At 45.5% G+C, this 27295-nt stretch overlaps 1 protein-coding gene across 2 annotated transcripts in view; it reads left to right on the top strand.

Annotated features, from left to right (window-relative positions):
* The window catches only part of LOC147025619 (SH3 and multiple ankyrin repeat domains protein 2-like), a 155735-nt gene that overhangs the window by 54760 nt on the left and 73680 nt on the right, over window positions 1-27295 (top strand). For both annotated transcript variants that reach the window (XM_085886768.1, XM_085886769.1), the window contains exons 3-4: window positions 2428-2563; window positions 21076-21179. In XM_085886768.1, the coding sequence (XP_085742894.1) occupies window positions 2428-2563; window positions 21076-21179 (240 nt within the window). The remainder of the gene's footprint in view (window positions 1-2427; window positions 2564-21075; window positions 21180-27295) is intronic.

The raw sequence follows: 27295 nt of genomic DNA on the forward strand, positions 1-27295 counted from the left end.
GCGTGGGTACTTAGGTAGTTCGAATTTGGCGAGCAACCCTATCCCACGCGGGGGCTGATTGGCTCGATCGCGGTGAGACCGAAAGGTCCACCCGTGACTGGTTCCCGGCGTTAGTCCGAGAGGGTCACGACTGGATTGTCCGTCCGGTGGGCGACGTGCCGCGATTCGAGTTACGTGGCCGTCGCACGCCGGCGGGCGCGAAGACCGCAACAATATATATATATTTACATGTATGTGTGTGTATGTGTATATATATATATATATATATATATATATATATATATATATATATATATATATATATATATATATATATATATATATATATATATATATATATACACACACATCACATACATACATACATACACACAGAGTCAAGGCTCTTGGAGGAGCGAGAACACTGAACGGATCAGGATGCAAAAGCACAAAATGAACAGTGGAAAGATGGGAGAAACACAAACAGCAGGGTAAAAGGACAAAATTCAGGTAGACCTGTACAAACAATGGGTGTGTGAAGTGGGGAGGAATGAGTGGTACGGGAGGATGCACGGGGTGAACAAGAACTCTCAGGAAGGACAAACTGGAAATTTCAAAGGAGGTGGGCTTTGAGGTTGGGACGTTAACGAGGGCAGAAAAAAGTCATGGTTTTGGATGGGGGATGATTTGAGATGCTGGTGAACAGCTGTCTTGAAAGGCTGGAGGGAAGAATGAGAATGAAGAGGTTAGGGAAGTTGGTTCCACAGGTGGGAAAAAGAGGAACGAATGAGTGGAGATGAGCAGTGATCCTGGATTTCGAGAGTAATTATCCTTTTATGTTTTGGATGCGTATCAAGCTTGGGGAGAGTGGGTGTACTGTCCTGTGTGCTCCTCAAACAACAGGTAACCACCCTTTCCTTGCAACACACTGAGGAAGTGGTGTTTTTTTATGCTTTGTCGCAATCCCGTCATTGTTTACAACCTGCATCTGTAAACTCACCTGCACATCACCTTCACCATCTCACTTCCAAGCTTCACTTCATTTGCATTTCAGGACCAATCTCACTTTTGCTTTTTAACCCCCACCACATTCATCGCAGTCTGATTGTAATTTAATTTTCTCTTTCAAAGTACTCTCATAAGTCAAAATGCCTTCTGCAGAGCATTGCCGCATTTCTCAGTACACCATTTCCCCGGGGCACTGAGAATTGAGGGTCAAAACTCGGGTGATAAATCATTACTCAGCCCCTAACACAGTACAAAACCCCCAAAATATACAGCTATTAGTCGGTTATTTCCTATTCTGTTCCAAAGTCAGAAAGGCTTGTGGGGTTCGTCTGTGTGGTAGTTGATGGACAAGGACATTAGCACACAATGGAAAGATTAATGGAGGACATACAAAGCACATTGTCTTCTGGATTTAGGAGCAGAACACACTTGTACTTCTCTGTCTGTTTATCCACCATCGATGATAACGACATCATGTAGGATTCATGAAATAAAACCAATGTCTTCCTCGTTTTCTCTTCATTTTTTTTTTTTTTTAACATCTTACTGCAGACTGACTTTAATTGCTGCCTGTTCATCATTCCCGTACTCCATCTTTTGCTTCCTCCATTATTCCCAACCCTCTTCCCATTTTCCTTTCCTCCTTTACTCACTAACATACCCTTGACCCTTCACCCCACAATCCATTCTCGGGGTGTTATTTTTTCCCCATTCTCTTTACCTTTTGCATGAATCTTCATCGCTAATTCTCTTGTTTATTCAATTTCTCATGATTGTGTTGATGCTCACCATTTACTCCAACCGCACATCAGCTCAACTCCACAATTCCCATCCCCTGTTTGGTGTTTCCGTTGCTGCTCTATCTGCTCAACCAACCTCGAGCCCTTCCCTTCCAGCCATGATCTCCACAATCCTCATCAAGTCATCTGCCATCTTCTTTGTCCCCGTCTTTGCGTCGAGCTGCAATCAGATGTATGTGAATAACAAAGGGGGCGTGCGAGAGTGAATCACGGTGCGGGGGCACGGGCGGCATGGCGCACACGGCCTCCTCATTAGGGCCCGGAGTTGGTCCCATCTCGGAGAGAAGAGAGTTCAAGGATTTGGGATTGGGAGGCGGGATGCTTTTACATCATCAGGAAAAGTGCCGTCACCTTGCCAAGCTACTACAGCTAACCCACTCCCCTTTGGTTGAGCACTACTATCTAGTGACATAGTCACCTTGCTAGGCTAATCCAGCACACTGGAGGATGTCAGGAAGATGGATGAGGAAAACAGATGATAAACATATTGGGTCAGTGGAGTTCATGTAATTAAACGAAAGAGGTATGGGAAGATTTTGTGGTAAATGAGGAGTTGTGGAACAGAATTGATAAAGAAGTGTAAATTGAGAACTGAATACTGTGACTTCATTAGCCAAATTATTCTGTCACTTGTCTACAGGTGAATGGAGAGAATGTGGTAAAGGCTGGCCATCGGCAGGTGGTGCAGATGATTCGTCAGGGAGGTGATCACCTTGACCTCAAGGTGGTGTCTGTGGACCATCGACCAAGCTCTACCAACGAGGATTTCCATACAGGTGAGCTTCTTCCCACCCTTCCTTTTACCATCTGACTCACCATTCCGTTTATCATTTACAATTGTTGTTTGAACTTGTTTCCACTGAGCACTTTGCCTTGTTTGGTGTTGCCATTTGAGAGATCCCAGGTTCAAATACCATATACAATGTTTATTTGTCTGTTGTCCTTCGAATCCATGTACAAGTACACTGGTAAGTTATTGCCATACGTATCATACAAGTACAAGCTCCGACACAAGCCCTAAATCCCAGAAAACAAACGGGACCGTAAGGGTTATCCTTCCATACTTGACTGGACCAGACCTTGGGTCATGATGATGGACAAAACCTGAGTTCATTATGACTGACAAAACCTTGGATCAGTGTCATGGATGAGACACTGGTTCATTATAAATCATCAGACCCTGGATCATTTGGATGGACCAGACCCTGGATCATTTTAATGGACCAGACCCTGGATCATTTTAATAGACCAGACCCTGGTTTATTATGCTGAACTAGATTCTGTTTTATTATGATGGACCAGATCCTGGTTCATCATGATGGACCAGACCCTGGATCATTATAATGGACCAGATCCTTGTTCATTAAGATGGACCAGACTCTGCTTCATTATAATGGACCAGATCCTGGTTCATTACGATGGACCAGATCATGGTTCATTATGGCAAATTACAGGGAGTTCCGGTGGTAATAATGTTGTGTGTCTTATATAACACAAGTTCCAATGTTTGTCAGAGATTGTCTCAGCAATTCCATGCAAGTTTTATGTATTTCTGAGTGGGTTTAATCTCACATTGGTAAAACGTGGACACATTGCCATGTATTCACGCACTCTGTTTGCCACACTATACCTTGTGTTTGGAATACAAACCGCTCCTCCACCCGGTAGTGCTCTGTTTGTAATTTAGATCCCAAATTATACCATGTCCATGTACCCTGTGTGGGCTCGTACTGAGCCGGTGTTCTGCATGTATGGTGATGCTCTGCAACGCTCTCATCACCTGTGAAATTTTCATCGCACTTTGCTCCACTCTCTCTTTCCTCTATTCATCCCCGTCATTCCGTCGATCCATCTCTGTGTGTACGCCTGTCCTTCATCACAAAACTCCATGACATTTTGCATTTCAGCTGGCCCATTTCTGCAGCTCCCTTTCAGCTGACGGGAGTTCTGTTGCCATGGTGGGCAACCATGGCAACCTGGCACAGCCATCGCCAATCTCCGTCTTTTGCTGGACGGATGTCTGTTTACATTCGCTGTGTAACAACAATAAAATAATTGTCCAGACCAGTCTTTCCACATTGCTGAGAAACCAAGAGAAGCTCTTCAATACGAGCTTCCCTGTGTCTTCACCGACGTGTCATCGAAATGCTGTTTTGTCGTCGTTGTCAAGTGGCATGGCAAGGTTCCCTTTTTGAGCACAGAAATCTTGTCTCATGGATATACCAAACAACAGGGGGCCGCAGATTCACAGTCAAATAAGGGGATTAAAGGGGCAACCGGGAGATAGACATGAAAGATGAGTGATTAAAAAGGTGAGGAGTAGAAGAGGGGCTCAGTGAGAGCATAAGAGAGCAGGAGTGGGTATGGGAGAAAGCATGAGGGTGCACAAGGTCTGGCATCAACTGCCCCTTCTGGTGAAACTCACAAAGTCCAGAATCACTGCTCACTTCCTCTATCAAACTTCTCATTTGTTCCTCTTTTTATCCCTCCTGTGGAACCAATTTTGGCAGTCTCCTCCATCTTATTTTTCCCTCCAGGGCTTTGCCACCATCTCAGGTCATCACCGATCCATACCCATGCTCTTTTCTACCGCCGTTAACCCTCCCTAAACCAACCTCTTTCAAAGTTTCTGTTTTTCCTTCCTGAAAGTTTGCGGCTGTATCCAACTTGTTCACCCCGTGTTCTCCTCCACCCCTAAATTCATCCCCACATCGTTATTTCTCCCCGTCACCCTCTATTTTGTCCCTCATCCCTGCTATTGGTGTGCCCTCTCCTCTCTTTATATTGGTCCTTTTGTTCTGTTATGGCCTGATCTGTTCTACGTTCGAGCTCCTCCACAATCCTATTCGCAAGACTTTTGTGGTTGAACTTTCTTTATTTTTTATTTTTTATTCTTTGTCTTGTATTTCGAGGTAGTTGTTCCCCCTGGTGAGACTTGGCATTGCCACCATCTCTCTTCTGAGCGTTTGTTGGTACTTATATGGCTGTGCTTTGGATGTTTTCTTCTTCATTCCCTCTTTCTTACCTCTGTCACCAAAGATGGGCAGAGGTTATGTTTTCACCCATATCTGTTCGTCTGTCTGTCTGTTTGTCTCTCTGTCTGTGAGCAGAATATCTCAAAACATTATTGACGGGTTCAGACGAAAGTTGGTGTACAGGTTGGGTGTGTGACAAGGACAAATTGATTAGATTTTGGTGATTGTCCCGATCTGGGTCCCGATAGTAGAATTTTTTATTGTGCTTCCACACCATTGAGAGTTGGTGCCAAAAAACAATATACAGTATAGCACGATACAGTATTTCACAAAGTTATGGATGGTTATGATGAAACTTGACGGGTGAGTTGAGTAGGTCACAAGAACAAGCTGATTAGATTTTGATTCAGGTCCCGATGCACATCCTGATGCAAGTTTGTCTGTTTGTCCGCACAGAACGTGAGTATGCATATTAATTACACTAGACCCTTTGGAATCTCAAGACCCTTTAGAGTAGACCCTTTAAAACCGAACACCCTTTCAGACCCCGAAGGCCCTTGTCGACCTCTTTGACCTTTAGACACTTTTTATACATTTTAGGATGCTTTAGACCCCTTCAGACAATTCCGACCCTTTAGACTTTAAATTACACCCTTAAAACCCCTTCGACCTTTTTAAGATCCTTTCGACCTTTCCTCCATTCAACCTTTTGACCTTCAAACCATGTTACCTTTCCAACTTTTCAGACTTTTGATTTTTACACATTTACAACGACACCATTTGGACCTTTCATTTTGCAATCAATGACCTTTCATTGAGTACATCCTTCCATTTATTTGCCACGCAAAATGCACCACCAAAAACAAGTCTTGGTGAAGGTACGCAATCTCTGCTCTTTCTTGTTACCCCTGCCAAAGGAGAGGGTATTGCATTGGATCCGTTTGTTACCTGCGAAAATCGAAGTTTACAAATATATTGGTTGGTTGCATGCATTATTCTGTCTTTGTTCGTTGCAAAATCGAAGATTTTTCAAGTATATTGGTCAGTCGGTTTTGTTATTCTGTCTGCTTGTCTGTCTGTGTCTGTTTGTCTGTCTGTTTGTCACCGGCAGGTCACAATTTTAAACCGATCTTCACAAAACTTCACCACATTGTAGAGTTTGTCATTAGGAAGAAGCCTATTGTTTTTGAGGTCAAAAGGTCAAAATAGGCCAAAGGTCAACAACTTAGGTGTGATTTCTAAAATTCTCAATTTTCATCCGATTGACTTGAAATTTGAAGAGGATTTCTATTTCAGGTCACTGAATTCAACTAGTCAATTATTTTGGAGGTCAACATTGGCCAAAAGGTAAACATAGGCCAAATTTCTAAAATTGTCAATTTTCATCAGATTCACTTGAAATTTGAAGAGGAGTTGCATATTTGGTCATTAAGTTCAACCGCCAATTATTTTTGAGGTCAAATTTGTTTTATGGATTTTGCAAGTGTAGTGCTCTGCACAACGTCATCTTCTTGTTTGTTTGTTTGTTTTTCCGCTCGCCTCCGGTCCAAACCACTCAACTGACTTTTCTGAAATTTTCGGAGATTATGGTCACGGACCCTGCGACGGTCCCGCATTGAAATTTCGTAAAATTCGGTCAACCAAAAAGGTCAACAGAGGCCAAAAGGCCAATTTGGGCCAAATTTTCTAAAATCCTCAAATTTCATCTGATTGATTTGAAATGTGAAAAGGATTTGCATATCAGGTAAATGAATTCAATCACCTATTATTTTTTAGGTTAACATAGGCCATAAGGTCTTCACAAGATTGGCCAAATTTCTCAATTATTTCTAATGGTGTCAATTTTTGTCTGATTGACTTGAAATTTGAAGAGCATTTGCACTTCAGGCTGCTGAATTCAACCACCTATTATTGTGAGGTCAAATAGGCTGATATATGGTCAAAATAGGTCAAAAGGCCAATTTGGGTTAAATTTCCAAAAACCTCAATTTTAATCCGATTAACGTGGAAATTGAAGAGCATTTGCACATCAGGTTGCTGAATTCAACCACATTCTAATTTAAGATCAACTTAGGCCAAAAGGTCAATTTGGGCCAAATTTTCTAAAATGCTCAAATTTCATCCGTTGACTTGAAATTTGAACAAGATTTGCCTTTCAGGTAAATTAATTCAACCATCTTATTATTTTTTAGGTTAACTTCGGTCAAAAAGTCAACATAAGCCATCTGGTCTTCACAACACAGGCCACATTTTTTAATTGTTTCCAAAATTGTCAATTTTCATCTGATTGACTTGAATTTGAAGACCATTTGCATATCAGTTTCGTGAATTCAAACACCAATTACTTTTGAAGTCAACATAGGCCAAAAGGCCAATTTGGGCCAAATTTTCTAAAATCCTCAATTTTCATCCATCCATCCATCCATCAGGACCATCCTCTGTGCAGAGCATTGGTGCTGCCGAAGCAGTCTCCTTGGCTATTGGGCACAATCCTGGACAGGTCACCACTCTGACACGATACCAGCTAGCTGGCACTCATTTTTCCGACCTCATAAGGATGACAGGCAGAGTCAACCCTACCTGGTATTAATTCAACCCACAAGTGGGATTTGAACTCATGCTCCTAGGATCCCAAGCCCACCTCCCTAACCATTAGGCCAACACCAGGCATAATTTTCATCTGATTGACTTGAAATTTTAAAAGGATTTACATATCAGGTCACTAAATTCAACCACCTATTATTTTTGATGTCACCATAGGCCAAAAAGTCAATATCAGCTAAAAGGTCAACATAGGACAAAACGTCAACATGGGCCAAATTTCTAAAATTGTTTCTAAAATTGTCAACTTTCATCTGATTGACTTGAAATTTGAAGACCATTTGCAAATCAGCTTACTGAATTCAAGCACCAATTATTTTTGAAGTCAGTACATGCCAAAAGATCAACATAGGCCAAAGGTGAACGACTTAGGATCATGTTCTAAAATCCACAATTTGCACATGATTGACTTGAAAGTTGAACAGGATTTGCATATCAGGTCAATGAATTCATCCATCATGTGTGTGTATATATATATATATATATATATATATATATATATATATATATATATATATATATATATATATATATATATATATATATATATATATATATATATATATATACATATTTTATTAAATCTCAAAAAGTTGTGGATGAGTTGGTTCGGTGACAAGAACAAGCGGATTAGATTTTGGTTCAGATCCAGCCCGTCAGTGGGATACAAAATGTGAACTGTTCAACCTGGCAGAGGTATGCGCTCTACTGAGTGCTGGTAGTCCAGTAGAATTACACTATTACCTGAAACAAATTGCAATCGTTTTTTTATTGCTGGATCTTGTTCAGGGGGTTACTCTGAATGTCCAAATATAAAATAGGACAAGATAGGACCACCGGAAGTGGCCTAATTTGCATAAATTCAAAATGGCCACCATTGAGCACTTGGGGGGCTGATATCTCCTAAACGGTGCGTTTTAGACCCCATTAATGTATTATTAGCAGATAGGAAAGTGACCCCAAGGAATCCAAATATGTCGTCAAAATTTGTATATGACGTCATGTATGTCAGAAATGACGTCATTGATGACGTCATTGATATTATTTATGTTAAATTTATGTTTTCCTTAATGTTTTGTAGGAAGTATATGTATGACGTTCTTTGGAAATATCCTAGTCTGAAATATGTTCCATGAGCTATACCTTGTACATTAACAAATTCAAATTCAAATCTATACCTCCACAGAGTCTGTCCTATACATGTCCTGGCTTATTCACATGATGAGGTTTTACTTAGTCTGAATCAATATCGGTGGCAACATCCCCCTTATTAGTGCATGATGTCCCTTTGCATCCCGTGCATGATGGTGAACACTCTAAGCCATTTTTCCGACAGCTGCAATGTAGGGTGTCACAATCACCCTTGCATTGGCACCGGATTATTTTCAACAGATATTCCGGTGCAGGAAGCAAGTCCATCTTGCTTGGCTGCATTCGACCATCTGACAAATGCCATCCCCAATCCGTTGGATTCAGCTCTTCTTTCCCCATCCAAACCTGGGCTTGATAGTAAACCCTCTGTGAGTGATATCTTGCTGCGTTGGATGTTGGAGGTAGCGTCTGTACTTGGAGACTGCGAGCACTGGTAGTCACCTTTTCCGAGAACTTCCTGGCTCTCAGGTCATCCAGGCTTTCTTCCATCTTTCCACCACATAGAAAGACAATAGCGCTCTCTCCTGCTTTGTCTACGTCCTCTACCCCCATCCCTTCTTGAGCCAACTTTAGAATTTGTGACTTAAACTCATGATGATTTTGGGATTTCTTCACGGGCGCTCCTTTCCCTATCCCAAATATCCTGGATGTTGTTTCGCATTCAGCAATGGCATGGATCACTGGCAAGAGACTACACAATTCTTTCCCCAACTGCTTCTTGAGGCAAACAATGTCCCAGACTCTCCTCTTCACCTCCTTCTCCCCACACTTGCGTTCTGACCTGAAGACGAGTCCTTTGCAATCATCACCGCAATAGAAACACAACAGTGCAAGAAGATCTGTATCTTCTCCTATTAGTTGCGTAGAAGCAAACGTTGAACACCTTACAGCCGTTTTCACAATCAAGACATCAGCATCACAATCTGCGCTTAGGGTCTTGATGCCGTTTTCACCCATCTTTTCCATCAGCAAATGTACAAAGCACTGCTTGTTCTCAGCATTTGCTAGAAAGTGTTCCTTTTTTGTAGTTAGTGGCATTTGGGGGGGAAAAAGAAACTCGTGGACCAACAGCTCCCTTCGTTCTCCTCTGATGGGTAACATCTTTGGTGGAAGGACCATGAGCGTATCCATCAAATACTACAATGGCATTTTTGTAGTGCTTTTGGACATGGGTGATGTAGTGATCACATATTTCCTCGTAGGTGTCATCTTTCTTCCAAGGTATTCTGTAAAGGAGAGATCCACCATCTAGTATGTAGTACTCAGGGATGCACTGTGGTGTATCTCCTCCAACTGCTGTTGGTGCACAGCTCTCAAGTGCGTCGGCAAGTTGTGGCTTATTCGCTTCTCGCATAACTCCGTGGGCATCAAACAAGGACGCAGGATAGCTTGAGAGTTCGTGCTTGAACAGGTCCTTCAAATCTCTGTTTGGTTCACTGTTCGCAACAAGGAGCAGGCGCTGGAACAGCAGTTGTGGATCAACTGGTACAGCAATGGTTTCATTGCCTGCAGAGACCACCTTCTGACCCATTATTTTGGTGGTGTCTGCCTTCTTAAATGAATACTCGAACATATTCTGGCCAGACATCTTCTGTAGAATAGCTGAACCAACTTCTTCTGCTTTATGTGGGTTTGCTGAACTGTGTGCGACGACTCCAGTTGCAATGTTCCTGAGGTTGTCTGACTGGACAAGTGGATTTCGGTCTTGAAGGAATTTTGAGATTGTGTCGGTGTCTTCGCAGTCCCGGGCTTTTCTCGACGACGACATCTCTTTGTGCTGCTCGCTGGTGCAATAATGGGTCCCTGTGAGATTTGGCATGCTCTCATTTACAGATGCACATGCAGGCACAGCTAACAACCATCGTGTCCTCTGAGTTTCCTCCATGCCACGACCACGGGTCAATCCACCAGTTGATGTCAGAGTCCGCATTAAGACTTGTTCAATTACAAGGTCAGTAGAGAGACCCACCCAGAACCTGTCAGTTCCAGAGCGGAACTGATGGTGAACATCCGGGCTAGTCTTCTCCAAGTTGAGCATGTCTGTCAGGTAAACATGGCCGGACTTCTTGCAGTGCGAATGTCCTGCGGCAGCAAGGTGTGGCAACATCTTCCGCAGTGAGGACAAGTGGAGGTCAAAATCGCCTGTTCGTTCTGCCTTCAGAAACTGGAGAAGTAGCTCGACCATCGACATGTACTGTAGCCACAGTTGGCCCATCGGGAACTCAGAGATCCTTGACGTGTGTTTCTGCAGGACCTGGCTTATTATCTTCAAGATGTCACGACTGCATGCTTCTTTCGCTTGAATATCATCCGCAAGTAGACCATCGTATAGCTGACCTGCCTCTTTGAGATCTGGGTGCATGTCATCTCTTTCACTCAATGTTATCATATTTGACTCTTCGTTTTCATGGGACATGAAATCATATGCTTCACACAGAATCATTGAATTCAGAACTGCATAAATCAGTGTATGCCCCCGTATAGCCCTAGCATAGGCCTTGCCATTCAGGATGTAGTCGACTGCATTTTCGGCATAAACTAATTCAAGTGCTTCCCGAAGTCCTGAAGCATTCATGAGGTGTCCAATGGATCCAAGATAACTCATCATGAGGTGAAAACCTCCTAACTTGAGGACTACTTTCTTCAGTTCGCTAGATTTGTCCTCATGATGAATGATCGTCCACGCTTTCAACCACAACCACAATGGTTGATCGAATGTCAGAATAGGAATGGTACTGTGTTTCCTGTTTTCTTCGACAACAAACAGCAATGTAGAGTAGACGCAGGACATGTTGGTGGGGTCCAAGTCTATCATCGGAAGGAAGTGTACGGATGATTTACCTGGATGTTCAACCTTGCATATCGCTTGCATCGTTCCTGACCACCCCGGTCTACTGGGACAAAGGGGCAAGGAAATCTTCCAGAGAAGATTTAGGTTGGAGGTAAGATCGTTGACAATTAAATCAGGCAGTTTCTGGAAGAGTAATGATGACTTTTTCCCAACAAACCTGTTGTAATAATGGATGGCAATCTTAGCTGCCGGGACCCCATCATCTGGATAGGCTAAGAATCGTGGTACTGGCTTCTGACTTAGTACTTCTGGTGTACAAGCTACCACTATTCCCATACCATGGAATGTACCATGGCCATCTAAGGTGCGGAGGTTGTGGTCTACATTGTCGGCAATGTAGTGGCCAAAGTGACCTGATATTGGGTAGGTCGCATCACTTGACCTGGCTGCAGACTTGGAGAAGCGCAAAACCTCATCATAGGATAAGCATACGCCATGAGCATAAAGACTGTCAATCAAAAATCTAGAACCATACAAATGGTGCAGTTGGACACCGAGCCCAAATGGGATGGGCGCAAGGACGGTTCGAGGCCTAGTAGCGTGCATGATACAATGGCCTATTGTGGCAACCTTCAGGTCATTTGCACCTGGGAAAAGACCAGACAAAATAAGCTGAAGTGATTCTGACAAGTATTTCAAGTTAAGATCAATAGACCTAAGTTGAACTGGGTCTGGGTATGTTGATTTGGAAGTGCCCTGCGCTTTAATGTCCGATTTGATGAGTTCACCTGCAGTCTTGATAATTTGTCGCTTCTCATCAGCTTCATTGTCCATTTTAGGAGTGTCATAAAATTCCTGGAGGATCTGCGCTTGAGCTTTCCTGAATGTCACAATGTTCAGTCTGCCATTTATGTTCGTGATCACAACCCGCTCTCCAAAATGTTCAAATAACTTTACACCCATATACATTGGAGAGTATGGGTCTTCACATATCTTTGACATTTCATCAACAAGATCAGTGACTGTGGTTTGTTCATAGTCATTTCCCTGTAGGTCAGCGATGACCTGCAGGAATGCCTCTTGTCGTTGAATGTTTGTCCGCCTCCCGAGCTTCGTCGGTGGAATAATGCTGCTGGTGTCACTTCTGTAACGGAATGGTATTTGCTTCCCTGTTCTGAAGTTTACACTACAAACTATGTGGTAAATGGGATCTGCCGCGTGAAGGTCAATGCAAGATGCCAAACGTCCCCGAACTTTCTCTGCCCAAGGATCGTTTGAGGGCCTTTGGTCGCATGCTTTAAAGATAGACCTCTGGAAGTCCCACGTTCGAACAGGGTAAGAATCATCAGAGTTGGTGTCTGCTGACATCCCACAAAGGAAGCAGTGTTCCAAAAAGTTAAATATGGGTTCAACAGAACGGCGACTTGGCGGCTCTGGCTCCTCCCAAAACTTTTGTTTTAACGAAAACTGTATAGATTTCTTGTTGCAAAAATCTAGTCTGCATTCAGAGTGGAACTTCTGCCCCACCATCATGTTGATGGCAACTCCTCTTGATTTTGCAGCTCCCCTCACACTATGGGCACCCTTCTCTGTCAAAGTAAACGTTTGTCGGCCATCATCAAGCTGTTTCTCGCACATGGCACACTTTGTGTCATCCATGGTGTAGATGTCGCCCTGTGGATGGAAAATTAGTTTTTAGGATATTGTCAAAGCTATGCTAAATTCCACGAAAATCAGTCAAGTAGTTTACCTAATGCTATGTGCATACATACGACGTCTAATACCCCACACAAGCAATCTGAACCAAACACCATATACACAGCACACTCTACAGCAGTCACTACACAAAGCATGCAAAATGAAATCAGTCATGCCCACAGTGTAAAAATAGCCGCATAAATCTGATGTATTGTAGAGATACACTCATGATCACCTGAACAGTCACCTGGCCGTTGAGTCCATTTACCTTTAAAGGTGAAATGTGCTGGAGTAGGTTACCCTGATGGGGTGGGGGGGGAGGGGTTTGTTGTGTTCCATGTTGTGTTGCATAGTTTATTTGTCAATCCCGATGTATACTATATGATAAGGGAAAATAAACTCTTTTGAATATGATTTGAATTTGTTTGACACCTATGACGTCATATATGATGCCTATGACGTCATTTATGACATATATGACATCATATACAAATTTGACGACATATTTGGATTCCTTGGGGTCACTTTCCTATCTGCTAATAATACATTTATGAGGTCTAAAACGCACCGTTTTGGAGATATCAGCCCCCCAAGTGCTCAATGGCGGCCATTTTGAATTTATGCAAATTAGGGCACTTCCGGTGGTCCTATCTTGTCCTATTTTATATTTGGACATTCAGAGTGACCCCCTGAACAAGATCCAGCAATAAAAAAACTATTGCAATTGGTTTCAGGTTCAGCCATTCAGGGGCTAAATCTACTGGACTATTATACATTGTGCTGTTTTGCCAAGTGTCGCTCTACGAGTGATTTTTCATTTGTTTGTTTCTCTGTCCGCACAGAACGTGAGTTTGTCTTTTAATTACATACCATTGAAATGATTATGGTCATGATAATCTATATATAATGGAGCAAGTGTATTGTTATAGATTTCTCACCCGTCGGCGTGCGAACAACCGCGTCTAACCAATAGCGGTCGCTTCGCACACCGAACGGACAATCCAGTCGCGGCCTTCCGGATCAATGCCGGAAACCAGCCACGGGTGTGTTTTTAACCACACCACAACCTTGTCTGTACTCTACCCACGCGCTACAGGGTCTGATCGCCAAATCTTCGAATTACCTAATTATTCGCGCGGGTAGGTTACCGAGAGATTGTACCTCAATGGGATCCGCTTGGAAACGAGCCGCTTAAGTAGCTCGCTTCCTTTTGGGATAACCGAGCGGGGTATTATCGCGCAGTCCCGTTGGACCCGATCAGTTTACCGGCTATTTAAAAACCAACTATATTCCGAGTGCAAGATGGCAGCTCAATTAAGGGAAGAGGACGCAATGAACAGGTTTACATTCACACAAAGACATTTATTATAATAAAGCACGTATGCAATTAAACAAGGAAAACACGTATGCAATTATACAAGCAACAAAAGCATGACAAAAGAACTACAACCGACTATACGAAATGCAATGCAAACATTTACAGCACACAAAGCACTTAACCATTTCCTACTTATTAGACGGGCCCACGGACACACGGACACACGTACGCACACACACACACCCAAGAAATGGTGGCATAGGCCTTTAATAATGAGCTCCAGCTCGGAGGACAGGTGAGCTGAAACCCAGAACCTATCTCGAACCTCTCCACCTCGGAACCATCAAAGCAAAAAGCCTCCAAAAAGCCTCCTCCCGAGCCAGGCCTCAGCCGAATGTCACTGAGCCAGCCGAAGCAAAAAGCTTCCGAAGGCCTCAACCCTAACCCAAGCCAGACAGGACCCGAAGGTCTGCTGAACGGCTACTCTCAACTCCCTTCTCCAACTCTGCCCACGAACAAAAGAAAGATCTCCTCTTATCCTTCTCCCGCCCTTCCCCCGCCCTTCCCCCGCTCCCGGCGTGACTCATGACTCATGCCCCTGTGCTCCATCCCCCGCTCAGCCACGGGTGGGAGGGAGTTGTTGACATCATGACTCACGGGACGGCAGGGTGGATCTTCCTCTTCGCAGAAGAGGGGGAGGGATGTCTCCATTGTTCGTTCCCTAACTATTAAATCGATCCGCAGTGCATCTAATCGATTTCTGAACTTTTAAACAATGAAAGGTGAGCTATCTCGGGAACAAGCACTTATCGACATAGCTGACTAAAGGAACCTGTATGTTGTGTGCAATCAAATTCCCAAATTCGTAACAGTATGTAATGTATGTATATGTATCCACTGTTCATCAATTGGTTGGACAGCTGACCTGACGTCACACAATTGTAACGTGAAATACTTCACTTGAAGTACCCAGAGGACCCAAAAGACCCCTCTCCCAAGTACCCCAAATGATCCCGAGGACCCAAACGACTCTGAGGACCGAAATGACCCTGAGGACCCCAAATGATCCTGAGGACCCAAACGATTCTGTGAACCTTAATGACCCCATGGACCCAAAAGACCCCAAGGAGCAAAAGACCCAAACAACCCCGGGGGTCCTCGGGGTCTTTTGACCTGAAATACTCCAAATAACCAAAGTACCCTGAAGACTCTTAAAGACCCTGATATATATTTCTCATCAAACTACTTCTGCATAGAATAACAGTGAAGATGGAAACAAAATAATGTCTGAAATCCATTTTTTACTGGTCATACTATAAATACCGCCCAGAGACAAACACCACCCAGACGCGTCCGGAGTCCAGCCGTACATAAACAAACACCGCCCAGAAACGTCCAAAGACAAACTCCCATCCAGACATAAATTCTGCCCAAACACGTTTGCAGACAAACACCTCTCGGATGCATCCGGGGCCAAGCTGTCCAGAGAGAAACACTGCTCTGACATGTCGGGAGAGGAACTCCCATCCAGCCATGTCCAGAGAAAAACTCCCGTCTGGATAAAACACTGCTCAAACGCGTCCGTAGACAAACACCACCTGGACACATCTGGAGCCAAGCTGTCCGGATACACACACCGCTCAGACACGTCCAGAGACAAATTTTCATCCTGACATGTCCAGAGATAAATGCCATCTGGACAACCACCGTCCAGATATGTCTAAGACAGAGACAGCCAGAGAGATGTGGGAGGAGGGTGCTGCACTGTATTGGGAGTGTGTAGAGCAAGAATGGGACAAATAGAGAGGGTTGTGGGTAGGGGAGTTAGCACAGGGAATATGTTAAGCTTTATGAACACACACACACACACACACACACACACACACACACACACACACACACACACACACACACACACACACACACACACACACACACACACGTGCTTGGCTAATATTGGCAATTTTTCGGGAATCAGAAGCTTGGAGTTCATGTGATTACTGACTACTGTGTGCACTGCATACAACCCAAAGCCATGAGTAGCTTTCAATGAAAAACAATGTTGCATTTATATAGACGTTTCAGGGAGATGTTCACAAACATTAATCTTTATAAACAGCTGCGTGTGACGGGTGGAAAAAAATTTGGCTCGGTAACTTAGAAAACATGTTAATACAGAAAATGGCTTGGAAATCGGGTGTTATTTCACAACAACTCGCTCAGAATGACGGAGTACGAACCACTTGCTCAGGTTGATGGAGGATGAAGCACTCGCTCAGGGTGTCAGAGCAGGAACCACTCGCTCGGGTTGATGGAGCACTAACCACTTGCCCAGAATGATGGAGCATGAACCACTCGCTCAGGATGATGGAGCACGAACCACTCACTCAGGTTGATGGGGCACGAACCACTCGCTTAGGATGATGGAGCATGAACCACTCGCTCAGGATGACGGAGCACGAACCACTCGCTCACGATAACGGAGCACGAACCACTCGCTCAGGAAAACGGAGCATGTACTACTCGCTCTGAATGACGTGATACGGCAAAACCATCCACAGTGAGTGAACGATTCACTCAGAATGACACGGTGTGGTACCGCTATCGACTGTAGGTCGCTGAGCAAGTGGCTTAAGCACTCAAACAGGCACTCCAATAAAAATGGTTGATAAGGAATGACTGGCCAGGCTGTGGCTGCTTATCATATAGGATTCCTTTAAAGTTAAAGCCGGTCTTCACCATGCAGCAGTTAAATAAATTAAATGAATTTGTTCAAATAATGACTTTATCCACAAAATGTTGCTGTTTAATGTAGAACAACGCTGGAGACATCACAAAATCTAATTGCCCGTGAAATAAACATTGCAGTTACTCTGCCGCATTGTCAGCTCGTCTGTGCATTGTCATATGGTACATCGGTTCATGGTACGTGCAAACGTTATAACTTTATTTTATAACGTCCTTTTTTGTTACCAGATTTGCTTTGGATCCCTGTACAGCACCTTGCGAAACCTCCAAAAATATAGACACAGATCTGGCACACGCTATGGATAAGCAGTCTCTCTGGGGAACAGGGGTTGGGGAGGTGAAGCAGTGATTGGATTAAATCATACAGCTCAATGAAGCTGGTTAATTTTGGCATGTTCTTAACTCTTTATTCACTCAATATAATTCTCAAAACAGTAGAAAAAGATAAGTTAAAGTAAATAGGTATATCGGCTTAGTTATAACACTCGTTATTTCTTTAAATTGTCAGATTTCACTCCAGATTTCAACACTTGTTTAGTCCAAACGATATCCGATCTTCAAAACCGAAATAATGTTTTGATGATATACTTTAATTAGTTTCTGAGAGTAGATCATGGAAAATTGCATCATATAATGGATGAAATCGCTCCAAGCTCCAAATTTGAAAACTATCGTACTTATTAAAGTGATGTATCCAGCGATTCGTACCATATGATGAACAGGCATTCATTGATATGAGTGAGAAAAATGGGGAAAAAAACTTTATCGATAAGAAATCGTCGCGGACTGTTCCAAGTCAAGGCATGGTTGAGCAGGCCAAAAAACATGTTGGCTTCAGACCCCAGCGAGGTTACCGAGGATACACCTTCAGATCCCATGGAGAGCGATGACTGAGGATGCACCTGAAAAAGGATATAATTAAATAATGCTGTTAATTATCTTCAAAAGGGATGTTTTAATTAACCCAAACAACCAATTTTGAGACATGCACTTGGTTTTGGAGTGATGGAGGACACACACACACACACACACACACACACACACACACACACACACACACACACACACACACACACACACACACACACACACACACATACACACACACACACAGACATTTATTAGCACCGATAATATGAATTTATGACATTGCATTCATTCTTTTACTACTTATCTCTTGTAGTTCACGTCATTTATTAAACATGAGCAAATACCACCCGTTGCTTCGCTGACGAGAAAACTAAAGGGGGGGGGAGAGGGAAGGCAGCATGAGTGAGTGGAGGGGAAGGCATAATTGGGGGAAGGGGAAGGGAAGGTAGCGTGAGGGGAGGGGAAGGCAGCGTGAGGCGAAGGGAAGCCTGCATGAGGGGAAGGGAAGCCTGCATGAGGGGAAGGGAAGGCAGCATGAGGGGAAGGGAAGGGAGCATAAGGGGAAGGGAAGGCAGCATGAGGGGAAGGGAAGGCACCATCAGGGGAACGGAAAGCAGTGTACCTGGGCAAAAGTGCTCTCAATAGTTGATTACAAAAGCAAACTTGTTGCTCTTGCAGACTTTAGTTTCTTTGAATCTGCATTCTCAACCATCACAAATAGATACTCTCTATGGTGTTTGGTTTTCAAATGTTTGAGCATGTTAACATATGACTGTGATGAGCAAGGGATGTACCGTATTGAACAAAGTGAGCATGCAACTTTCGGACTGTGTTCTTTAAACTTTCCAAAATAGTTACAAACTGCACTTCTGAACCTTTTTACGACATGTCAAAACTTTTATCAGTCGATGTATTGCCAACCTGATCAGTCTGTAAAGCAATCAGCACATTTTACCGACCAACTTTAAATGCCTTGCTCTTCATTTAAAATGAACACACCCTTGGGGTGTGTTTAGTTTGCAAGTGACTTTCTTTTTCTGCTATATTGTAAAAGGGACACCCCAGGGGTGTGTTCTTTTTCAATTAATACATTACCAGGCCATGTGTAACCAGAACATGCCCAGGGATGAAACTCAATTAGTTTGGATTCCATTGCTGGAATCAAGTACTTTGGAATCGATTCCGTACACCACTATTGAGCACTCAAGCAAACACTCCAACAAAAAGGTTGATAAGGACCAGCTGGCTTGCCAAGCGATTAGCCATCGTTTATAACAAACACCACCTGGAGTCACCCGGAGTGTCAAACAATGTCCGAATTGAACAAATTAACACTTTTGTTTTTAACAGTCGGATCTGCTGCTAAAGTCAATTTCTTTCGATTCCATACAATTACTTTCGATTTTCGTGTACAATTGCTTTCAATTCTTGAGAACTAAGGAAAAGCAAATGACCACGTGAGTGAACTTGTTATTCAGACTTCTATGTAAGTTTAATTTTGAAATTTGGCTCAGGTTAAGAGATTCTTGAGCTTATCGCATGTGCGGAAATGAAATAAAGGTACAAACACTGGTGTCTCAGGGTGTTTGTATTCATTGCGATTATATCCAGTGATTCGTAGTTATGAAGATCAGGCATTCGATGATATGAGTGAGGAAAGTGGAAAAAAATTTTTGAGCGCTTTGTTGTTCACAAACCATTGTGGCCTGTTACAAGTCAAGGCATTGTTGAGTAGGCCAAAAAAAAATAAGGCAAATTAAGATCCCTGCAAGGGAGAGCAGGCTGAGCCAAGGGGCTGACCAAGGATGAAGTCTTGATAAAGGATAATTAAATATGGCCATTAATCATCTTCAAAGGGGGTGTTTAAATTTACCCAAACATCTAATTTTCATTCACGCACTCCTTTGGAGTTCCCTTAGTACACGTGCAAAATTTGGGGTCATTTCACAGGCAAGGTGAAGCCTCAATGTGTGTGCCGTCTCTCATATGGATGTTAAACTGGTGTCCCGTCTGTCAGTATTAATTGGTGGACATTATAGATCCCATGGTGTCCTTTGTCACCACTTGCAGAGATTCAGGTTCTTTCACTTCTGTACCTCATCAACATCAATGACCCTCCTGGGCTGAGCATATATCAAAGCTGGCTTCCAAAGCCAGCCACAGACTGGACATCCTCCATTATTCTAGGTCATTCCTTGAATAAGCAGAACTACTCACAGCCTACAAGGCCTTTGTCCATAACTAAATGGAGTACTGCTCTCCCCGATGGGCTGATTCTCCAGCATCATAATTGTCTCTCTTGGATTCTGTGGAATATAAAGCTGTCATCATTATTGGAATCTTCTACAATGAGGTTGAAGTACAAGGCCTGTTGCTGTCACATCACAGGCATGTCAGACGTCAGTGGTATCACTTTTTTTGCCTCCTCTCCTCCCGACTCGCTATCTCTGCTCACTCAGCACTCTGACCCTCCTCAGCTCCTCCAGGATGCACGCTTTCTTCCAGCAACTCCTTCCTGGATAAACTTCCAAAATCCAGGCTGACTGCACACCTAATATATTTTGTTCCTCCTTTTCTCCCGTTTGTGCAGTCACCTACTGAGGTTTTTCTATGCCACTTTCTTTCCAGGGCTTTAAGGAAGTGGTGCACCACCATCTCATGTCATCCGCCATTCACACCCCTAATATTTTCTATCCACATTAAACTTACCTAACCCAACCCTCTTACTTGCAGGTTACTGTGCTTCTTCCCTTCCTCTTTGTCCCCTTTTATTGTCCATCCATTCTCTTGCTTGTCCTGTCAAACTGTGGCCTCGTTTTCAGGAAATTGCAATGTTATCCTCTGTTACCTCACTCTTCCACAAAGCAAGATGTATAAATGAATGGGAGACAGAAGAGAAGATGTAAATAAAGAAAAGCAAATCAACACACGAGTGAAAATGAAATTGAAACTGTTTGGGGAACGAGCATTGCACTTGTTATTTAGAAATGGAGGAAAGCATTGTGTACATGAGCTGTTGACTTTGCTGAGACTGCACAGAATGCATTGAAACCTTTAACATAATGAAGTGTTTCTAAATGCATTCATGACTGTTTGAAGATTTTTTACTCCTATCCGCATGTACTCTATCCTCAGATCCTTTGGAGCAGAGGATGGAACAGCCGTACAGTGACCACGACGGTGCTGTGGGAGGAGAGGGGCTGCAACCACACAGCAGACAGGGTCCCTCAGACTTCTATGTAAGATGAGAACAAACACTGCTTTGTTTCAGACATTTATCATTCGCCCCGCTTTATGGAAATCAGCTATGTGGAGTAGTTAAAAGATTGTCTAACAGCTCCTCCATAAGCCTTACTCCAGGTAAAACCTAACTGACTCTTCAGGCTGTCGTGTGATTTTATTTTATGGTGGAAGACAGCAGCACTAAGGTTTAAAATCCTTAAAAAAAGAATTACATACAAAATCGAGGCTCATAGAAGAATGGGGTGACAGAGGTTAAAAAGGCAATGAAACGACAGCATGGAGCAACAGTTGGACGCATCACACTAAGGAAATTAATGCACAGGAAAAGAGGAGAGAGGAGGTAAGGAAAGCTGAAAGAAACCTGCAAGAGAGATTGATTCGGCATGGTGCACCATGATATATATATATATATATATATATATATATATATATATATATATATATATATATATATATATATATATATATATATATATATATATATATTGTTACGAATTCGCGCCCGCCGGCGTGCGATCGGCCGCTTTCCACTAATAGCGACTGCGTCGCCCACCGGACGGACAATTCAGTCGTGACCCTCCTGGAACTATCGCCAGAAACCAGTCACGGGTGGGGGTTTAACCTCACCACAGCCCAGTCCACATTCTACCCACGCGAAATAGGGTCACTCGCTGAATATCGAAATACCTAAGTACTCGCGCGGGTAACCTAACGAGCGGCCATACCTCGCCGCAGGTCGGCTTGGGACACGAACGGCTGAAGCGGTCCGTTCCGTTCTACAGCGATAACCGAGCGGGTATTATCGCTGACCTCATCGGATCCGATTCTCTTTACCGGGTGTTTAAAACCCAAATAATTATTCCGCGATGCAAGATGGCATTTTCAATGGGGAATAGAGCACGCAACGAACGGGATACATTTCACAAGCAAGGACATTTATTATAACACACACGTATTCAGAAGTAAGGCAGTCATGCAATGTACAAGAAACAAATAGAAAGCGTTACCACCGAATACGAGCAATGTACAGTCACTTACACAGGTCTACATATAGGGAAACGGCGCCACAGCAGTCATACAAAAGCAAAAGAAAGACCTCCCCATAGGCAGGGAGGTAGACAGCGTCCGCGGACCTTTATGGCCGTGAGCCTTGGCTGACCGAATAGGCCCACGAGACCGATGCAGGTTACCTGCCCCCCCCCTCACTGGTCGGCGAGTCGTGACGCCCCGCCCCCACGGCAGCTAGCGTGGCCGTGCCTGATTCCGGGCCTCCCTCATGGCCGGCAAGCTCTCTCCGGCGCTCCTTGCCCAGACGCGCAGGTTCGCACCACACAGCCGGCAGAGCTGCGCCTTCAGTCCGCGTCTCTGATGCGTCACCCGGACTCGTCACCGGCCCGCGCCTCCAACAACAGGTCGCTCCACAGGACCACCGGGAGACAGGGGAAGAAATCATGCACCACAGGGAGAATGCTGGAGCATGAACCAAGAAGAAGAGAGAAGCCCCAAGAGGTGGACCAGCGCCAACGAGACCAAGAACGAGAGGGACGGAGAGAGAGAGAGAGAGAGAGAGAGAGAGAGAGAGAGAGAGAGAGAGAGAGAGAGAGAGAGAGAGAGAGAGAGAGAGAGAGAGAGAGAGAGAGAGAGAGAGAGAGAGAGAGAGAGAGAGAGAGACGGGGGGAGCCTCGCGTGCGGTCCGCCTTAAATAGCGCAGGGCTCCGCCCTTCGCTCCACCCCGTTTTCGGCTCCACCTTCTTTCGAGAAGCTTCTTCCAAAGAGGGGTTCCTCCCCTTTTTCCGCCCCATGCCGTGTATCCACCAATCGGGAGCGAGCGCCTCGCCGCTTCTCGTGCCAGCCTTGGCGCCGCAGAGGGGTGCGAAAACCCGCGCAATCGTACAGGTTTCCTTGTCTGCATTTTCACTCCGCGTGTTCAGACTCCTTTTTGGCGCGAAAAGGGTCATAGCGTGCTCTGTCGGTCCAAAATAACGATAGAGAAAGAAAAACACTATCTCAAAGGGTCGCAGCCTGGTGAACACAAATAATCCCCTCTAAACAATGGTGGGGAAACCTATCTAAAACCAACTTTGCGGCATAATCTAATCTGAGGTCCTTTATGATGTATTGCGAATTTCCACAGCCGTAACACTACCCCCTCCCCTTTTTACAGACTCGTCCCGAGTCGTCGAATTTTCGTGTGCCATCATGTGTAGTTCTCCCCTAGTATGTTTTACCTTCGGATCCCTGAGTGCGACATTCAAGGTATTCGTATCCCCAAAATAAATAACCTACGGGCTGAGTAACTAACTAAACAAACCCACTCATACAGAAGACTTAACTAAATTGCCGGCGCCACGACTCACATGCCGGGGGCGCAAAACACATTTACAAGTGCAACTTAACCTTATAAATTTACACTACACCATGGCCCAGGATCTATGGACTCTGCGGAAAAAGAAGCAAAAGTCACAACCACAGCAGGTGACAGGGCATGTGGCCGGCTGCTTACACACAGTCCAAGGCCTCCCTCTTTTGAAATGAACGCAGTGAACAAAAGCGGTGAACACGGGCCGCCAATGCGGTCCCGTGATGCGGCTGCCTACAGGGCAGTCCCTGCAGTACGTGCGACGATCTGACACAGTAAACAAACGTTGCACGGGCCGCCATTGCGGTCCCGTGATGCGGCTGCCTACAGGGCAGTCCCTGCAGAACGCGCGATGATCCTGGCGCACATGGCAATGAATGGTGCAAATGCAACAGGGCAGCAGGCATGGGGCAAAGGCAAGCAGGCAAGGCATGGCAAGGCAAAACAAGGCCGTTGTATCAAAACGGGCCGGTGGTGAAGCTGACTGGCACAGGCCTTGTAGTAAAACAGCCAGCAGATGATCTGACCGGCACAGGCCTTGCAGTAAAACAGCCGGCAGATGAAGTTGGCCGGCCTCTTGCCTTGTTCAAGGAGGTTGGTGGAGGGAGTGCAGTGGTGCTGGACACTCAGAAGGCGGGCTCGGACCTACCCTACGGTCTCCCTCCCAACCTATCGCCTTTGCCTGTTTCTGTCCATACCCACTCCCTTAGTTTGCAAACAAAACAAATTTAGCCCCAACTTATTTTTTTGTTTTATTTTTATTTTTACTTCCCTCTATAAATTCGTCTCCCGAACCCCTTTATCGCCTCTGTCCGGCGAACCTATTCTGTCTCCAATCCTACTCCCAACCCCTACGTTCCCTTCCCGGAGGGGAATAAGGGAGAGCTAGTGTCCTGTGTCGAGGCCCAATTCATGCCTCAGAATGGCCTCCTCAGATTTCAGCGAACTTTACCCAAAGTGAGTCCAGCGGCCCACAACGAGAGCGAAGGGATGGATGGTGTGGAGGGGTACACTTCCAATCTACCCGAACCATTTAACTTTTAAACTACCCCAGGGCTTTCCAAAGCGCCTCTCACTTAAACTAACGGTTCTATCAAACCAGATTCCCGTCGCCTGTGTTGGTGTCCTCGCAAATTTCGGGCCATGCCCCCCCAATTTTCCTTCCGTGCCCTCACACGGTCTCATGGCTGGGACGTGTGGCTCCCTTCGCAGGAACTACCCTCTGCCGATTCTCCGACGATGGCACCCCCGGGCACTACACTACCTCCGAGCCTACCAGCTCCCTAAACTGGGGAGTACCCTCCCTGGTGACTCCCCCTCAACGTTCCCATGGCAAGCTGGTTCCCCGGGTCCCTTTCCGAGGGTCGCCCGTGCCCAGTACACTGCCCCCATGGCATTTGGCGCCACGGGCCCTGCATCATGCGGGTCACCCATGTCCACTACGCTATCCTGGCCCCCCATGGGCCCTTGGCCTACCGCGGCCGACTCGCCCGGTGCCCGGGGTACCCACTCAGCAATACTCACCGTTCGCAGCCATGCTCCCAGCCCGTCAACAGGGCTCCTGCACCCCTCCAAATGGGTATCGAGCCTACATTCCCACCAACAGCAAAACGACCTCCATTTTTCAATTTTGCTAACCCACTAACTCACATTACTCTGACCCCGGGGTCCCTTGAGTGGGAATCACTCCTCCCCCCAATCATTCATCGCACCATGCATTCCACCTTCACTCCATACACTCAGACCCGCTGGCCTCACTCACTCAACACGTACATTTTTCCATTCCATTTCACTCCATCGCTGATCACTGCCATTCTGCTCACTAAAACCCCTAACTACCTTGTCATCCCTTAAACTAGTAGCACATCCTTTTAACACGACGGAGCTAAGCTACGTCCCCTCTACACATCCAAAGTCTGTCTGTGTCTCCAAATATTACTTTTCCATTTCCCTCCTAAATCTAAACTGACATCCCTCCACCTAATACATTCCACGGGCCCCATGAGGACTTGTCCCTGCCCCATGAAGCCGGTGTAACTAAGCTAACCCTTCCCCCTAGCTAGTGGTATGCTGTGCCCAGCCAAGGGGTCTCCCACCCATTGCCCAGGAATCCTGTTTACCCGAAGCGAGGCTTGCTTTTTTTTTTTAAATGCTTGAGCACCAGCACGGCAACTTGCAACCTGCGCTCTCTCCCCATGACGCCATGGCAGCTGTTCACGCACCTCGCCCCTCTCGGACGGTACCATCCGGCAGGGATTTTCCCTCCTGCGGGATTCCGACCATGCAGCCACGACATCACCCTGTGCATCAAAAAAACAAGCCTCGTGTTTCGAGGGGTTCCCCACACGAACACATGTGCTCTGCCCGTCGGAGTTTCACACACACACCCGTGTGGAGAACCCATCCAGTCCAAATCCACATCCAGCCTACCTTCTGTCCGTCCGCGGGATCGGCTAATCCACCGCGTGCGTTTCCGGACCGGGTTTCACTCCCGCAGGTGCGCACATGGCAGCCTCGCGCATACCACAGCACAGACCCCATGCGCGCTGCCGTGCAAACCCGGCCTGGTCCCCAATGCAGCTACGGCCACTACTCGGCCTTTGTCCACCGTCAGGCTCCGTCATCGTCGCACTCTCGCGCACAAACTCCCACATGCCATGAGGCTCACACACCTCGAGATGACATTCGGACATGCGGTTGCATGTTCGCGCATGCCGACCGCCATCTCCCTTGCATACCGCTCTCTCGCACACACGGTCTCTCTCCCACTTGGCCATTCACTCACGCATGCCATTTCCCTCACACACATGGTTCCATTCATACACGGCCTTTCACTCACATATGGGGTTTAACTCCCACTCGGGGTCTCATCCACACACGGGGTCTCTGTCACACACGCAGTCGCTCTCACACACGCCCTTGCACCCACACAATGTGCGCATTGCAGCACGCATTTCACCATGCTCGAAAACACACATTTTGACACCACACACACCAGGACCACACTCGTAACCACACTGGGGATTCGTGCCACCCCAAGGGTTTCCGGGGCCTCTATACCCCCCAACCTCTCCGTGCACCCGTCAACAGCACTCGCCCCCTCAATTCCGCAAAGCTCGACTGGACCCACCTGGTCGTGAACCGCTTCAAGGGGGCATATTCCCTCCCCTCGTTCCTGGAGGAGGCTATCCAGCTGCTCGCACCGGGTCTCGAGACATTCCGCGAGCTCGCCCCCATTATCCTCCACTACCTCCGTGTGTGTGTGTGTGCTCGTCCTTAACCACGTCCAAGTCCCCCTCTATCTCCCGTGTCTCTGCCAACTCAGTCACCTCATCACCCATTACCTCCCTTGTCTCAACTATTATTTCTGCCATCTCCACGTGTCTTGCCGTACACATCTCAGTCACCCCCTTTACCTTTTCCCTCTGTGTCACCGTCACTTTGTCCATCACCTTTACGCTTCTCGCCCAACACGTCCCCCAAATTAATCTGTCTTCACCCACCTCCAATGCGCGCCTGACAGCCGTTGCACTCCCCCCCAGCTTGTTCGCTCCAGCACGTGGTGTCGCCATTTTGAGTTCCATTGCCCACGTTTCGCTCCCCGCAATTGCCATTATGCCTGCCTGCAGGCCTCGACCAATTTGCTGCATCTCACCCCGCATTTTTTCCATTTCTTCTTTCATTCCGTCTATTTTTCCGTTTATTCCTTCATTCATTTGTTGCATATTCACATTCATTTTGTTATTCATCTTG

Source organism: Eptatretus burgeri, chromosome 6 (assembly GCF_056783735.1).
Source record: "Eptatretus burgeri isolate ZD-2024b chromosome 6, Ebu_testis_v1, whole genome shotgun sequence".
Lineage (NCBI taxonomy): Eukaryota > Metazoa > Chordata > Myxini > Myxiniformes > Myxinidae > Eptatretus > Eptatretus burgeri.